At 37.1% G+C, this 18,803-nt stretch overlaps 1 protein-coding gene across 1 annotated transcript in view; it reads right to left on the bottom strand.

Annotated features, from left to right (window-relative positions):
• GPC5 (glypican 5) overlaps positions 1 to 18,803 on the bottom strand; it is a gene marked incomplete at both ends in the record, with an annotated part of 1,313,977 nt that overhangs the window by 1,027,772 nt on the left and 267,402 nt on the right. Inside the window, one exon of the mRNA XM_081214376.1 lies at positions 7,699 to 7,832. Coding sequence (XP_081070502.1) covers positions 7,699 to 7,832 — 134 coding nt within the window. The remainder of the gene's footprint in view (positions 1 to 7,698; positions 7,833 to 18,803) is intronic.

Raw genomic sequence — 18,803 nt, 5'->3', positions numbered from 1 at the left:
TTATATAAACCTCAAAAGAATTGTTTGAATAAAGGAAACTATATAAACTTACCTCTTACTCTGCCACAAAGACCTGAAAATATGTATGTTTTAAATCAGGTGCCATAAATCTACCATAATTTAAAACAGAAATTTTTATAAGATATACCAATAAAGAAATTAAATCTAAAGTAAATTTTGACAATATAATTTTTAAAGACTATGACTTATTTATATGTAAAAACAGTTTAAAGTTTTAGTAAATAGAATAGTGTTTATTTTTCATTTACATGGTCAGACAGTGTCAGAGACACATGCATTTTACAACTAGAACGACTGTACTGGATATGAGCAAGAGTTTCTCTCCAATACATCCTTAAAAGGTAGACTGTAGTGCATAGAGTATATGAGTTTTACCAGGTACAGCAAGCCTCTTGCCAGAACAGCTGTACCAGTGCACCATGTGATCATCCACAGAGAAAACCCAGTCCCATGAACAGACTGACCATTAGAAATGAAGTACAAAAAAGTAGCCACATATAGCATTATAAACATATCTTTGTCTGAATCAATCTTTGTATTCAGTATAACCCTAATCAAAACTCAAGAGATTATAAAATATATTTGAAAAAATAATTCTACAAACATCTAAGAGAATTTTGAAAAACAGTAGGTTAAGGGGCTTACAAGATTTAAGAAAATCTTTAAGAGCAAAAGAGAAAAAAGAAAAAGCAGAAAAAAAAAAAAACCCCAGTAAACAGAGAAATTTCAGAGAGAGCTTATAAACAGGCCAGTGTATCTATCTAAGGGAAATTGGAATGAGTATGAAGTAAAAAAAAAAAAAAAAAAAAAAATCAATGAGAAAAGGAAAAGGACGGATTGTTTTAGAGCAACCCTTGAAATCTGCCTCAGAATTTGGAAAATTTAAGTTGGAACTTTACCTCATATATAACATATATAAAGATATAGTCTCTACATATATTAACAATGTGAGAAACAAAACTATAATGCTAGTATTAAAAAGAATAGTAGACTATCCTTTTGAATTGACGCAGGCAAGAAATTTTTAAACAAGAAAACATTTTATAAACAACTTCTGTTTAACAAAGATCATCTTAAGTTACACATCAACTCACTTATTTACATTTAACTGAACTATCACCTTAGATAGAAAATGTTTGCAAAGTCTAAAACTGACAAACAATATATAGAACATAAAAAGAAACTCTTACAAATGGTTAAGTTAAATTTAAAAAGGAATCTAGTAGGAAACTGAGCTCACAGAAAAAAAGGAAACGAGAAAACAGAAAATTTTAGGAAATAAAAATTTTAAAACTATATTAGTTTGTATTAGTTAACTTATATAACTATTATTAAACTATATTAGCTAATAAATTGATTAGAGTGATAAGAAAATAGCTCACCCATGAAATAAGAGATCTGAATTAACAAAAATATAAAGTACAAGAAAAAGAAATGTCACTTTATTTTCAGCAAAAAGAATTCTCAGTCTCTCACCTAGTTCCTAATCCCAGCTTCTTAGTACCTTCACTATACTAAGGCTGGCTTCTCTTGAGAAAGATTCCTGCACAAGCCCAACAATTATGTAGCATAAAGCTTTCTTCCCATCTTTCCTGAAGGGTCCTGTGGCCCTTTTGCTTCCCAGCAATAGAGACTCAGTTAACTTTAATCCTAAAGACCCAAAATGCCATTCTATTCTGTCTGTCTAAATGGGGCTCATAGAGGTCAAACTGAAATGGAGCAGGACCCTATGATCCCCACCCCCCATGTCCTCAGTCTGGCTTTTGTCTGTGAAAAAAACTTTGGGCAAAGAAAAAGTTTAATCAGAGAAGTGAGAAAATGCAGAAACAAAGGAAAACTGTCCAACAAGACTAAATAGTATAGTTTAGTCCTTCAGCATAGTTAAGGACCTTTAGTTCCTTTTCATGGGCTATAGATCATATCCTGAGAAGTATCCTGTGAGCTGTTTTGTAGATATTGACACCCTCACCAGGTGGAAGAGGTGAACTACATGATGACCAGGCTGTAGCCATGACATAAGCTGCCAGAATTCCGAGAACTGGCCTCAAAGAAATGGGAACAAACCAACCCTGGAACTGAAGATTAACGGTACTTAAAATCAAGATGACGCTGCTCAGACCACCACATGACCAGTTTCAAGATGACTGTCAGAGCTGACTGTGCTCTTTCTGCATGGAGCCCCCTCCCTCCATCTACAAAAGCTCTTGCCCACTGATTGTCAGTGCGGTGGGGGGGGGGGGCAGTCGGCCTTTGGACAGGATTCTGCCCTCCCCCTCACTGCCAGCATCCAAAATAAAGCAAGATTTCCTTTCCACCAACCTTGCCTCTTTATTGACTTTTGAGTGGCGAGCAGCCGGACCCCACTTTCGGTTACAAAATGAAAATGAAATTTTAGGCTCAGTCTGTCTCACACTGGGCCCAGTGAATCCACAGAAGTGTGTCTGTTTCACACTTCTCAATATGTCTTTGGAAGAGACATGCACATCTCTTGCACAGTCCCCACAATGGTTCCTCAACTCATGGAGGGCCAAACTGAAATGCCTAAAACTACCTCTTGTACAAAAAATAGTAAAACAAGAGAATATCACAGCTGTTTTGGTTCTGGTACCAATTCCAGTATGCGGAGAGGCAGTGAGGGACCCCATACCAACAAAAAGCAATTTTCCCACAGCAGCAGCGTATCTAAAAATCCAATTCAGGGGCTTCCCTGGTGGCGAAGTGGTTGAGAGTCCGCCTGCCGATGCAGGGGACACGGGTTCGTGCCCCGGTCCGGGAAGATCCCACATGCCACGAAGCGGCTGGGCCCGTGAGCCATGGCCGCTGAGCCTGCGCGTCCGGAGTCTGTGCTCCGCAACGGGAGAGGCTACAACAATGAGAGGCCACCGTACCACAAAAAACAAACAAACAAACAAAAAATAAAAACAAAAATCCAATTCAATTCTGACACTATCTACCCAGAGAGAGCATCAGATTCCACAAGTTAATGGTTCAGTCCTACGAGACTGTGTCCCACCCCCTCCAACACACACACACACACACACACACACACACACACACACACACACACACACCCCTCAGGTGCCAGACTCAAGTCCAGATTGTCACTTGTACTTCTGACCAGTTGGCGATAAATCACACGTTCTCACTCCCCACTCCCCCCTTGAGTTTGATTAATTTGCTATAGCAGCTTACAGAACCCAGAGAAATGTTTTACTTACTAGGTCAACAGTTTATTATAAAAGGATATAACTCCGGAACAGCCAGATGGAAGAGCTGCGCAGGGCAAGGCACTGGAGGATGGAGCACACAGCTTCCATGCCCTCTCCAGGCATGTCACTCGCCCTGCACCTCCGCACGCTCAGCAACCAGGACGCTCTACAAACCATCGGGGGTTTTATGGAGGCTTCATTACACAGGTGGGATTGCTTAACTAATGGACACTGTCGATTGAGTCAACCTGTGGCCCCTCCCCCCTCACTGGAGATTAGGAGGTAAGACTCAAAGTTCCAGCCTTTTAATCACTTGTTTGGCCCTGCAGGCAGCCAGCCCCATCCCTAGGTGGGACCCAAAAGTCACCTCATTAACATAACAAAAGACACCGTTCTTCTCTCATCACTTAGGAAAATCCAAGGGTTTTAGGAGTCTATGCCACGAGTGGTGTCAAAGAGCAAATACATATTTCTTACTATAAATCACACTATCACAATATCCTTGGTAATTGCTGAGTTTAGGGTCATCATCAGACACGAAAATTGTAGTGGTGGTGATCTTAACACTTCACCATTGACCTCACTTGTTTGGCCGGTCTATGCACATGGGGTGGATATGGATAATGGTTGGATTATCATAACCTGAGTCAGAGGGTGACTCCAATTACATACTCCTTTGTATGTGGTGCCTGCTAGAGCAAATCAATACATGTCCTGACACCTGCTATCCAGCTAATGACTTGACAAATGCTTTTCTCTCTTTACCAATTATTAAGGGCAATTAGAGACATTTCACTTTCAGCTGGCAAGAACCCCTTCACTGTTAGACCTCAAGGCAATTCTCCCACTCTGTGACAGACAGGAGCCATGATCATCTAGGCATCCTACAGGACACCATGCTGATAATCAAATATTGATCACATTATGCTAGATAACTTAGTAGACAAGTGAATGATTCTGGTGGGGAAAAATACTGACATTTTGAGTGCTTGACAATTCAGCAGGGTGCCTAAATGTCTAGTAGTCTGAATCTGATTGGGATATTCTTCTCATGCAAAAGACAAATTTCACCACTTAAGATGACCTGAAGCACAGAGCTTTTGGGATCCCTTTGCATCTTAGAGAAAACATATTACACACATATTACAACATACTGTGTTGCTACAACCCATTTATAAAGTAGCACCGGGCTTCCCTGGTGGCGCAGTGGTTGAGAGTCCACCTGCCGATGCAGGGGACACGGGTTTGTGCCCCGGTCCGGGAAGATCCCACATACCATGGAGCAACTGGGCCCGTGAGCCATGGCCACGGAGCCTGCGCTCCACAACGGGAGAGGCCACAACAGTGAGAGGCCCGCGTACCGCAAAAAAAAAAAAAAAAAAAAGTAGCACCAAGGTGCTCTGACATTCAGTCCAGATGACCCAGTTCATCTATGCAATGGTGACTGAAGTACTGGTGGCAAATAAAGATGCTCTGCAGAGACTCCAGAAAGTCCCATAAGAAGAATCACAGTATAGACACCAAGGGTTTTAGAGTAAAGTTATTTATTTTTTTACTGAACACTACTTTTGTTTGTTTGGTTGGTTGGTTGGTCCACCTGTCATTCAGTAGGTCAGTCAGCTGGTTGCTTTACAACTTGGCTCTGGCAGAACCTGCACACTTGACCATAAACCAGCAAATGATTCTGCAGCCTGAGATGCCCATGAGGAAATAAGTACTATCTGACCTGCCAGGCTATAAGATCGGGCTTGTATAGAAACAATATAACATCAAGTGGACGTGATGGATTGGAAATCAGGCTCAAGCTGGTGGGAAAAGGACAAGTAAGATGCATGGAAATTAGTCCAGACTCACTAAGCACCTATTCCTGCTACATTGCCCCACCTACTTAAATCAAAATTTATGACCTCATGGGGAAAGATAAGTTGATGAAGGATAAATAAAATTCAGGTTACAAAAGGAAATCAAAATAGTATTGCTAAGAGAGCTTTCTAAAACGGAGCTGGGAGTCCACTGAGGAAGTGTGACTTATGTACATCTGGACCTGGATGGAATCTGACCTTTGACCACTTACTGTCTTAATGCAGGCACTCAGAACACCTGCCCAATGAGACTTATCGGATACTTACCACAAATAACTTGTGACAGCCTATCTACTTATTGAACCCTTACCCTAAAATAGCCCTTAAGAATAAATATTTCCTTTCTTGTATCAGAATCAATCATAATTCTTGTCAGACAACTTCAACAACCTTGTGGCTTTTATCTTTATAAGCCCCTGACTCTTTCCTCTGCTCCAACACTCTTAGTTTCACCCAAATCTCTCTCCTGAATTGCAATTCCTAATCGCCCAAGTAAACTCTTACTTGCAGCCTTCTGCACTGCTTGGATGACAAAGTCTACTTTATGATAGGAAAGGATAGATAAAATTCAGTTCTACTTTATGGATAGTAGATATATCCATATATATGAACAATATATAGGCATCAAGAGGAAATATACTGCCACAGAAATTAAGTTCCATTCAGGAATGGCAATAAAAAATGTGTAAAAGTGAAATGCTTAAGCTGGCTCAAGTGCAGGACCTCTGGTTGTTCACTTTGTGTGGCATGAGATTGGTGGTGATGAGCCTACCCTGATTCATGGGAAATGGTTAATGGTGGCTGACCAGTCAAGGTCATAGAAATAATGAGTTTGCAAGATTGGTGACATGGAGGTTTATTCAATGGCCAGGATAGATATTTATAAAACTTTCCACTCAGATAAGCCCCTCATTGCTCCTGAGCCATTCTGTAACATTTCACCTGCATGGTCTTAGTTTTGCAAGGGAATAAACCATGTTAAGTACCGGGTTTTGTTTTGGTTTTCCAGCAACTAGGTTGTTTTGGTGGCGAAACTGACATGATCTTCAGGAACATAATATCTTCCTCAGCTGGGTTTTATTATAAGAACCACCATAGGCAAGGCATACTGATTTCCCAAATGCAAGAAATAACTACTGATCACTATAGATGTTTAAATTGAAAAAAATTTAAAAACACAGCTATTTTACTTGCAAACAATGTGCTAATTGTTTTCAGCTGTAGCACATAGCCAGTAATAGCTCAGTTCTTCATCCCGTGCTAATAACCCAACCAAGGAGAGAATGGGGCAATTAAGAGCACTATCTCAAAAGGAAACATATTTTACATTATAGAGGGTAAAGTATGTAAAATACTGAATTCTCCATAAGATATTTTTAGAAATAATTATTTGAATTAATAAACAAACACAGAATTCTGAATTTCAGGTCAATTAAAAATTACCTACTGAGAATGTAGTATTTGCCATTGTACTGGTCAACTGAATACCAAAATAAATAAATAATAGTTTCCTCCAGTATTAAAATGTTTTTAGTTTAATCACCAATTATCAAGCAACAGACACTAATGAAGGCTTTAACGATTAATTTAACAATTAATCACGGGCACAGTGGTAGAAATGTGAGTTATAGAAGCAAGCCACTCAATGCTTATCATTTTGAATCAAAAGTTTGTAATTTTCAGCATTCCAGGTAAAAGGTATGGACACTTTACATTTTTTAACAGGAACTTAACATTCAGTAATACTTATCACATAATTTACATGAATACTCTTTCTGTGTTGCATTCTGTCCAATATAGTAGCTATTAGCTACATGTAAAATTTTGACTAAAACTAATTAAAATTATATAACGTTAAAAATTCAATCCTCGGGCTTCCCTGGTGGCACAGTGGTTGAGAGTCTGCCTGCCGATGCAGGGGACATGGGTTCGTGTCCCGGTCCGGGAGGATCCCACATACTGCAGAGCGGCTGGGCCCGTGAGCCATGGCCACTGGGCCTGCGTGTCCGGAGCCTGTGCTCCGCAACGGGAGAGGCCACAGTGGCGAGAGGCCCGCATACCGCAAAAAAAAAAAAAAAAAAAAATTCAATCCTCAGTCACACTAGCTACATTTAAAAAATTTTTATTTTATTGTGGTAAGAACACTTACCATGAGATCTACCCTCTTAATAAATTCTGAAGTGTACAATGCAATATTGTTGACTACAGGGAGGGGGAAATGGGGAGTTACTCTTCAAGGGGCATAGTTTCAGTTAAGCAAGATGACTGAGTGTTATAGATTGCTTACAACATTGTACACTAGCCTCATTTGAAGTGCACAATGATCGTATGTATGTAAGGCTTGCCATATTGTATCATAAAAAATCTTCCTTTATCATAGAAAGGTTTTTTCATCTCCTGAGTTGAACTTATCTTCCAAATTAACAGAATAGGAGGAAGCTCTGAATTTTAAAGGTAATTAATGTTGATCTTTTGTTTCTTCAAGAGTGTATTTTGTTCTACTTAATTCTTAATTCAACCCCTACAGAATAGAATACATTCTATTCTGTTGTAAAATTAATAGCTTACTTTCTTTTCTCTTTCTGGTTGTAAAACAAATGTCTTACTTTCTTCTGTTGGCAAGTGTCTCTTCCCCATTTCTTATAAAGATCTTCATTCCATGCTTCTCTTTGCTCCCATCAAAAGAACAACGGGGGCTTTGTGTGGGTGTTCTGATTGGACGGCCGCAAATCTTATTTACCTTTTAAATAGAAAATATTAAAGACAGTTAGAAACCATGCTCCAGCTTTTCTGAGGATGTAATGTTCACTAGAGTCCAAAACAATGACATATTCTTATTTATACCACACTAATAAACTTTAAGACATACAATGTTTGTTAATTTTTAAACTAAAGGGAATCAAATTATCTGTATAAAATGGCAGCCATAATAAATTGATGCTATACACATTTATACAGTTTGCATGTATGCAAGTGCAAAATACACGAATAAAAACATATACGCAAAATCAGAGAACTACATTAATAAACTAGCCTGCTTGTATAAATAAAACTATTTAATCAAAGTAGATATTATTTATGGTTTATATCCATATGTATGACTAATTACTTGTACTAATTTTTTTAATAAAACAATTTGCTATTGAATATGTGGTCCATTTCTATGTGAGTTCTAAGGGTAGTTTTCTTCTTAAAATGCTTTCTTAGAAATGGCAATAAAAATTTTTATATAAGATCTCATTTTGTAATAGCTGTGTATCTTTTTCCTCAATCTGGTTTGATTTCAAGCGTGTTATTTATGGTCTCTTTTTTAAAAATTATAGAATTGAAGATTTTATTTTTTAATACTACTTATCTAGTAAAGATCTTCATATGTAATTATCATTGAAAATTAAGTAATTAATTGGACACATTACCATGTAAAGCATCAAAAAAGATTCACAAGATAACTTATACATTTAAAAAGGCATAGTCATATAATTAAAAATACATAAAAGCATTGCCTGAGAATCAGGAGACTTTAGTTCCTGTCCTAATTTTTCCTTCTTAATTGCTGAGATAAAACAGTGGCAGAACTTTTTAAAACTTGATTATCTTATATGTAAAATGAAGAACTTAGAATAAATTATTCAAAAGTTCCCTTAAAGTTCTAAATTTTAAAAAATTTTCCATGAATGAGTATTACAGGAATCATGCATCAACTCATTTATTTAAACCATAATTATTTTGTTCCAATATTTGCAAAGAACATGTATTAGATGCTATAGTACATAAAAGATTAGAAACTGAATTTTCCCCAAAAGAGTTAACAATTTAGAAGGAAAGAAAAAACAATCCCCCCAAACATCAAAATGCATGTACACCTTAAGAAAAGGCCTGGCCCACACCAGGCTCCAGCCCACCCTGCCAATGTGACAGCCCCAGAAAATGCTGGGAAAGGCCCTGGCCCATGCTCACTTTGGCTCCAGTCCTCCTGCCAAAGCCACTGGGCACACACAGTCAGCATAGGGATACTCCCAGACAAGGACATACCTTCAGGAGCAGGAGTGGTAATTTCTTCATATAATTTATAGAGACAAGCAACAGAAAGCAAACTTTAATGAAATGGACATAAGTAATTTGCTTGATAGAATGTCTGAAGTACCAGTCCTAAAAAAGCTCACTGAACTCAGGAGAAGGCTATAGGAACACAGTGAGAATTGTAACAAAGAATTTGAAAATGTAAAACAAATTTTATATATATAAAAAATATATATTTATATATATGAACCTCATGGTAACCAAAAACCAAAAACCTACAATAGATACACACAAAAAAAAAAGGAACCCAAAAGTAATACTAAAGAAAATCATCAAACCACAAGGGCAAAGACTAAAAGAAGAAAAGAACAGAGAAGAACTACAAATACCTCCAGAAAACAATGAACAAAATGGCAATAAGTACATACCTATCAATAATCACTTTAAATATAAATGGACTAAATGTCCTAATCAAAAGACATAAGGTGGTTAAATGAATAAAAATAACAAGACCAATCCATATACTGCTTACAAGGTATTCACTTCAATGCTGAAGAAACACACAGACTGAAAGTGAGAGGATGGGAAAAGGTATTCCATACAAATGGAAACAAAAAGAAAGCATTGGTAGCAATACCTATATTAGACAAAACAGACTTGAAAACAAAGTCTATAGCAAAAGACAAAATAGGACATTACATAATGATGAAAGAGTCAATCCAAGAAGAATTCTTAAACATGTATGAACCTAACATAGGCATACCTATATACATAAAGAAAATATTAACAAACATAAAGGGAGAAAATGAGAGTGATACAAAAGTAGGGGACTTTAATACCCTACCTGCAGCAATGGACATATAATCTGGACAGAAAATCAGTACAGAAACATTGGCCTTAAATGACACATTAGACTAGATGGACTTAACAGATATCTATAGAACATTCTATCCCAAAACAGCAGAATACATATTCTTTTCAGGTGCATATGGAACATTCCCCAGGATAGATCACATGTTAGGCCTCAAAACATGTCTCAATTAATTGAAGAAGATTGAAATCATATCAAGCATCTTTTCTGACCACAAAGATATGAAACTAGATATCAGTTACAGGGAGAAAATTGGAAAAAACACCAACACATGGAGAGTAAACAACATGCTACTATAAAATCAATGTGTCAATGAAGAAATCAAAAAATACCTTGAGACTAATTAAAGACACAACTTTCCAAAATCCATGAGATGTGGCAAAAGCAGTCCTAAGAGGGATTTATAGTGATACAAGCCTATCTCAGGAAACAAGAAAAATGTCAAAGGAGCAATCTAACTTGACACCTAAAAGCACTAGTAAAAGAAGAACAAAGACCAAAGTTAGCAGAAGGAAGGAAATAGTAAAGATCAGAGTAGAAATAAATGAAATAGAGAACAAAAAAAAAAAGAGGAAGAAAAGATCAATGAAGCTAAGAGCTGTTTTTTTGAAAATATAAATGAACTTGATAAACCCTTAGATAGACTCATCAAAAAAAAAGGGGGGGAGGGAGACAGGGCCCAAATAAATAAAATTAGAAATGAAGAAGTTACAACTGACATCCCAGAAATACATACAATCATAAGACAATACTACAAACAATTATAAGCCAAAGTTTGGACAATGTAGAAGAAATGGATAAATTCCTAGATACATACAGTCTTCCAAGACTGAATCTGGAAGAAACAGAAAATCTGTACAGACCCAATAATAGTAATTAAATTAAATCAGCAATCAAAAAACTTCCAGCAAACAAAAGTCCAGAACCAGATAGCTTCATAGGGGAATTCTACTAAACATTTAAAGAAGAGTTAATACCTATTCTTCTCAAATTATTCTGAAAAACTAAAGGGGAAGGAATATATCCAAACTCATTCTACAAGGTCAGCATTATCCTGATACCAAGACCAGCCAGAGATATTTAAAAAAAAAAATTACAGGCTAATATCCCTGATAAACAGAGGCAAAAATCCTCAAAAAATATTAACAAACTGAATTCAACAATATAAAAGGATCATAGACCATGATCAAGTGGGATTTATTGAAGGAATGCAAGGATGGTTCAAAATCCACAAATCAATTAATGTGATACACCATATTAACAAAAGGAAGGATAAAAAAATCACATGATCATCTCAATAGATACAGAAAAAGCATTTGACAAAATTCAACATCCATTCATTATAAAAACATTCAACAAAGTTGGTACACAGGGAGCAAGCTTCAACATAATAAAGGCCATTTATGAGAAACACACAGCTAACATCATACTCAACAGTGAAAAGCTAAAATCTTTTCCCCTAAGATCAGCAACAAGACAAGGATGCTCACTCTTCTCACTTTTATTTAACAAAATACTGGAAGTCCTAGTGACAGCAATCAGACAACAAAAAGAAATAAAAGGCATTCAAATTGGAAGAGAAGAAGTAAAATTATCACTATTTGCAGAGGACATGATAATATATATAGCAAACTCTAAAGACTCCACCAGAAAACTACCAGAACTAATAAATGAATTCAGTAAAGTCACAGGATATAAAATAAATATACAGAAATTTGTTGTATTCCTATACACTTATAATGAACTATCATAAAGAGAAATCAGTGAAAAAAAATTCCATTTACAATGGCATTCAAAAGAATAAAATACCCAGGAATAAACTTAACCAAAAAGGTGAACCACCTGTACTCTGAAAACTATAAGACATTGATGAAAGAAATTGAAGACAACACAAATAAATGGAAAGATATTGTGTGTTCATGGATTAGGAGAATTAAGATTATTAAATACACAAATATTTACAATATGTGTAAATGGAAGCAACCTAACTAAGTGTCCATCAAGTGATGAATGGCTAAATAAGATATGGTATATAGAATTGACCCTTGAACAATGTGGGAGTTAGGGGCACCAACCCCATACAGTCAAAAATCCACATATTACTTTATAGTCCACTCTGTGTATCCACAGATCCACATCCATGAATTCAACCAACTGCAGATAGTGTGGTACTGTAGTACATACTTATCAAAAAAAAAATCCACATATAATTGTACCTGTTCAAACCCACATTGTTCAAGGATCAACTGTATATACAACGGAATATTACACAGCCATTAAAAAAGAATGAAATCTTGCCACTTGCAACAATATGGATGAACCTGGAGGGTATTATGCTAAGTGAAATAAGTCAGAGAGAGAAAGACAAATACTATGTTTTCACTTATATGTGAAATATAAGAAAAAACAAATAAACAAATATAACTAAATAGGAACAGACTCAGATATAGAGAACAAGCTAGTGGCTGCCAGAGGAGAGGCAGGTGGGGGGGTGGGGGGGAATGGGCAGATTAGATGGAGGGGATTCAGAGGTACAAACTATCAGTTATAAAATATAGGTCACAGGGATGTAATGTAGAGCACAGGGAATATGGTCGATAATATTATAATAACTTTTCATGGTGTATAAACTATAAAAATATTGAATCATTATATTGTACACCTGAAACTAATATAATAAGTCAACTCTACTTCAATAAAAAAAGAAAAAGAAGTAACACTGTAACATGTAGAAAATGAACAGATTAACTCTGTTTGGGGTGCTTAGGGAAGAGCTTCAGGAGGTAATGTCTAAATGGCAGATTAAAAGATAAACTAGGGATTTGTTAGGTAGACAAAGCAGGAAATTTCCAGGAGAGAGTAGAAAGGCAAAGAGGTGTAAACAACTTAACATGTTTCATAGAACAAAATGTACATAGTGAAAGAAAGCAGTATAGCAAAAGGTAAGACATAAAAAATGCCATGATATATATGGTGATGGATGTTAACCAGACATTGTGGTAATCATTTCACAATATATACAAACATCTAATCATTATGTTGTACACCTGAAACTAATATAATGTCATAGATTAATTATATCTCAATTCTTTAAAAAATGCCTTAATATATCTTGGATATCAAGCTAAAGAACTTGCTTAAGCAAATGGAAAGCAGGCAAAAGCTTCCAAGGTGGAAAATGGTTGCTTAACGATTTCCACAAAAGAAAAATCTTCATAACAGAAGTTTGCAGGGAGGGAGATGAAAGGTCCTCCAGTAGAACGCTAGAGAAATGCTGGGGCCCAAAGTCAGCAGAAGAAGTGGTGAAAGAAGCAGACGATATAGAGGTAGACATGAGGGAGAGATAGTAGCTTGGAGACTGATTAGATATATAATGTTTTCTGAACAAAGAATAGTGGTGGAAGGCAGAGGGAAAATCTTGAGAGAGATAAGTGCAACAAAAATCAGGCTGACATCAAAAATGGATAAAAGTTTGCTTCTCCTGGAAAGAAGGGAACATGAAGGATAGTAGTAAAAGGAAATTATGTTTGAAGAGTAGGTTGGAGTCAGAACTTGGAGGGTTTAAAATGATAAGCTAAGAAGTTTTATTTATTAGACGAAACCTCTGATGGCTGTTGAATGGAAAAGCAAAATTCCAGAGCTGATATTTAGCAATGAATCTGACAGCCCTGTAGAAGTTGGACTAGAGAGAGAGACCTATTAAAGGGAGGTAAACTGTTAATAGATCCTGAAGTTCTCAGGAAAGAGAATTTTATTCTCAAGTACAGTAGTGACAGTGTCCATGAAGAGAAGGATTCATGAATCATGTACAGAGAGAAGAGAAGAGGAATCAGCAGGGCTAAATCCAGAACACTGACAACACCAAATGCTGGCGAGGATGTGGAGCAACAGAAACTCTCATTCATTGCTGTTGGGAATGCAGAAGAGTACAGCCCCTTTGGAAGACAGTTTGGCAGCTTCTTACAAAATCAAAAACAAAAACAAAAAATTTTATCATATGATCCAGCAATCACACTCCTTGGTATTTACCTAAAGGAGTTAAACATTTATGTCCACACAAAAACCTGCACACAGATGTTTATAGCAGCTTTATTTATGATTGCCAAAACTTGGAAGCAACCAAGCTGTCCTTCAGTAGGTAAATGGATAAATAAACTGTGGTCCATCAAGATGACAGAACATTATCCAGTGCTAAAAAGAAACAAAGTATCAAACTGTGAATAGACATAAAGAAAACTTAAATGCCCATTACTAAGTGAAAGAAGTCACCCTGAAAAGGCTTCATACTGTATGATTCCAACTATATGACATTCTGGAAAAGGCAAAACTATGGAGTCAGTAAAAAGATCAATGGTTACCAGGGGTGGGTATGGGTGGAGGGATGAATGGAGAAACACAGAGAGGATTTTTAGGGCAGTGAAAACTACTCTGTATGATACTCTAATGGTAGATACATGTCACTATATATTTGTCCAAATCCGTAAAATGTACAACACCAAGAATGAACTCTAAACTGTGGATTTGGGGCGATAATGATGTGTCAGTGCAGGTTCATCAATTGTAGCCAATGTATCATCACTGTGGTGGAGGATACTGATAATGGGAGAGGCTCTGTACGTGCTGGGGCAGGGACAATGTGGGAAATCTTGGTACCGTCCACTCGATTTTGATGTAAACCTAAAACTGCTCTAAAAAAGTAAGGTTTGTTTTGAAAAAAAATCAACAGAACTCAGCAAATTACTGGAAGTGAGAAGTTAGGGATGTGTAAGGTCAAGGTATTAAAAAGCTCAGAGTGAATTTCCAATCACTGAAGTGGAAAAATAGTGATAGTGGAGTGTAAATATATTAACAAGGTGCTAAAATATTCATTACAAAGGTGGAAAGTATCTTCACTGTCAACAACTCTTAGTAGCAAGAACCAAGGGAAGATGGTATAAGTTGATGGTGGAAATGTCAAGAGTAACACTGTTTGGAGACAGTACCGGAGATTTTGAAATAAAGGAGATGAGTAAAAGGGAAAGGGGGGCTTCCCTGGTGGTGCAGTGGTGGAGAGTCCGCCTGCCGATGCAGGAGACGCGGGTTCGGGCCCCGGTCCGGGAAGATCCCACATGCTGCAGAGCAGCTGGGCCCGTTAGCCACGGCCGCTGAGCCTGCGCATCCGGAGCCTGCGCTCCGCAACGGGAGAGGCCACAGCAGTGAGAGGCCCGTGTACCGCAAAAAACACAAAAACAAAAACAAAACAAAAGGGAAAGGGATGACAATTATGATCCCATGTTATGAGCCATAGAGCTGTAGACAACTTACAGAACTTCTACAAAACTCAGTTTTCTCATCCTTTAAACTTGAGAAAATAAAAACAGTTTGCAGTTACCAGATAAGGAAAATCTTATCTCACCCTGTCGATCCCATGTTGGACCTAAGACCATATCTGCTATTGCACATATTTCCTAGGAAGGCAGAAAGATAGCTGAAAGTACCAGCCTCACATTATTTTTATTCCCATTATCATCTTTGCAATTTTTTACAAGGATAAAAGAAAATGTACAAGCCATAGACTTATAACTCATCTTTAATTGTATCCAAAGGTACAAGCATATAGAGCAGATTCCAATACATACAAATAAATTTCAGAGCCCTTATATGTGTTGACTTGCTATCAGGGAGCTCCACTTCACGCTTTATTGAAAGGGAATGGAAAACCATCTGTTACCAGCACATTAGCCTGTCACCTTAGCTCCCCTGAGTGAGCCGACTGGGGTGGACCATTTCAATACTAGCACCTTCTTGCTATTGAAAAAAATCCCTCCCACTTACTTTGACAATTTTTCATCTTTGACTTAGACTGCAATTTCCTCCTTATTCTCCCCCCCGGTCTCTACCATTCTCCCCTGCAATCAGCCTGAAGTGTCTTGGAAAAAAATAGTTTTCCTCCCTAATGCTTATCTGCGGCTGCTTTAAGTTCCATGTCTGGCTTCTCACTGATTTTCAAATTCCCATCTCACCTTGAAATAACTCTCTTAGTTGCTCCTAACCCATATCGCTTCTCCCACTCTGCTCAAGTATTTGTTTCAACAACTCCTTTTCACTTAGCTGACTTTCTCCATTCTCACTGTAATCGTGGCACTACATACAAAGTGTAAACTTCTGTTTACAGCCTCCCTCTGTCTGTTCACTCAGTCTTATTTAAATCTTCAAATATTCAAAGCTTTTAGCTAATAACCCCAAAAAGCTTTGTAAGAAACAACTTAAAACTGTTCATTTTCATTTGACATCCATCAGCAGAGCTTCCATTTAGTTTGCAATGATCTTTTAAAAGGTTTATTCATAATAATGAAATTGAAAAGCAAAAATGTTTAAAATATTATAACTTGAAAAGCAGTGAATGTGGAGATGGTGTGAGTGTTTATTAAGCAATCTGTTTCAGAGGATGAGGCAAAGGTGGACTCTACATCACTGTGTATGCAACAGGTGACCGAACCAGGCCATATATCTAAGATGCTTGGTGTTAAAATGAGAGCTGGTTAAAAGAAATAACATAAGATATGACTCTGCAAGCATGGTGGAAAACAACAACAACAATAATAATAAATAACAGATAAAAGTAAGAAACAGAATGGTTTTGGGTCAAATGTGTTGTGCTCCATTATATTAAAAGCTACTTTTAAACTATTTAGAGGGAACATACTATTGGCAATTTTTCTAGTTTTAACAACAAATGTGAGTTCATTAATTTTCTCTTGCCCAGTTCCCTATGATTCTCAGAAATGGTTTGCCAAAGAACTGGCTGGTGTTAGGGGTAAAATCTGTTACCACAAATCATAATGAGGCTAACTTTTCCAGATGCAGATGAAATCCATGATTTAAGCTTTACTCCCATGAGAACAAACTTAGAAAAGCAGGTTGGGCAAGATCATAAGGGTTTGGGAGGGGGCTTAATTACAAGGTTCATGAAGTTTGGACTTCATTTTGTAGACTATGGTAATGTATTCACGATTAGCAAGCAAAGGAGCAGCATTATCAGAGCCTCATTTTAGAAAGATCTGGCCAAGAAGGAGACATTTCCCATAGGTAAAACAAGAAAATACTAGAATAAACCCAATAAGAGCCCACAAAATCTGAGAAGAAGAGAAAGGGAAAGCTCTTTTATAAGTAGAATGAATGGGATTTGGCTACTGGTTGATTCACTATAAGAGATTAAAAAAAGAAGAAGAAATAAAGCTGTTAGCAGTTTTGAATCTGGCAAGCAGGGTGAATAAAGATCCAATAACCAATATGTGGAAGTTAGACCACAGAATAAGTTTACTGTGTGGGTTCATCTGCTCCTCAGAGCAGGAGGTGAATTCTAATTTAGAACTTGGATTTGGAGGTCATTCTAAAAGATGGTTCTAAATGGTGGATTAGAAATAAAGAGAAAGTTAATGATTAGAATTACCTGCATAGAGCCAATAGTGAAAGCCATGAAAATGGATGAAATTACAAAACGTATATAGAATGTAAAGACGGTCAGAAAGAAAATCTTTCAGAAGCAGGAGAAAGAGAATTCAGATAATATATTCCCCAAAAGAGAGAGAGAAAAAAGAGGAACTGGAAAGGAGGAAGAGGAGAAGGAAGGGATAAAGGGGGAAAAAACAAGGAAGAAAGGAGGGAAGGAAGGGAGGGAGGGAAAGAGGAAGGACTTTAGACTAATAGAGCTGGAAGTCTCATAGAAGATATCTAACCTTAACCTAAGGGTGAGAAAATTGAATCCCAAAGCAGGACAATAACTTTGCTAAGACTGAATCTAGTTAGTGGATGAGTTTCTAGTTATTATAGAGTCAATGGTCTCTTCTTTATGATTAGTGGCATTTATCTTCATCTGTTGTGTGGGATTCACATTATATAAGTCCTAGTTCCTAAGTGTCCTACATAAATTAAATAATCTGGATTGAAAATGATCTAGATATATGAGTAGACAAGAGAATCCCATTTCCCCTATGTATGTGGGAGTGGATAAGAGGAAACATGGTAGTTATTTCCCTTTTAGATTCCTAGGAATGAATAGGGGTCGGGAAAAGGAGGAACTACAAGGATATTAGACAACTTGATTTCTCACCTGGGTTTAGGAGGAAAACCAGGACAACTGATTGATGAAAAGAAGTCCTCCCATGATACACAACCCCCAAATTCCAATTTTATGAGATAGTAATGTAAGAGTTTCCTCTCTTCTACAGAAGGGCAGGTAACATCATAAAAAAGAATAGTCAGTAACTTCCTGATCTACAAACTACCACAGTGAAATTATTTGTTCAGATCAAATACCTGCTCAACAATTAGAAAAGCAAAATTGATAATGTAAATTGATACAGCCACTATGGAGAACAACATGGATGTCCCTTAAAAAACTAAAAACAGAATTACCATATGACCCAGCAATCCAACTACTGGGCATATAACCAGAGAAAACCATACTTCAAAAAGACACATGCGCCCCAATGTTCATTGCAGCACTATGTACAATAGCCAGGTCATGGAAGCAACCTAAATGTCCATCAACAGACGAATGGATAAAGAAGATGTGGTACATATATACAATGGAATATTACTCGGCCATAAAAAGAACAAAATTGGATCATTTGTAGAGACGTGGATGGACCTAGAGACTGTCATACAGAGTGAAGTAAGTCAGAAAGAGAAAAACAAATATCATATATTAACAGATATATGGGGAATCTAGAAAAATGGTGCAGATGAACCGATTTGCAAGGCAGAAATAGAGACACAGATGTAGAGAACAAATGTATGGACACCAAGGGGGGGAAAGCGGTGGGGGGGGGTGGCGGG

The sequence above is a fragment of the Mesoplodon bidens genome (genome assembly GCF_964165515.1).
Source record: "Mesoplodon bidens genome assembly, chromosome: 17".
Taxonomy (NCBI): Eukaryota; Metazoa; Chordata; class Mammalia; order Artiodactyla; family Ziphiidae; genus Mesoplodon; species Mesoplodon bidens.
The sequence above is the reverse complement of the archived record's forward strand: the minus strand, read 5'-3'. Positions and strand labels throughout refer to the sequence as shown.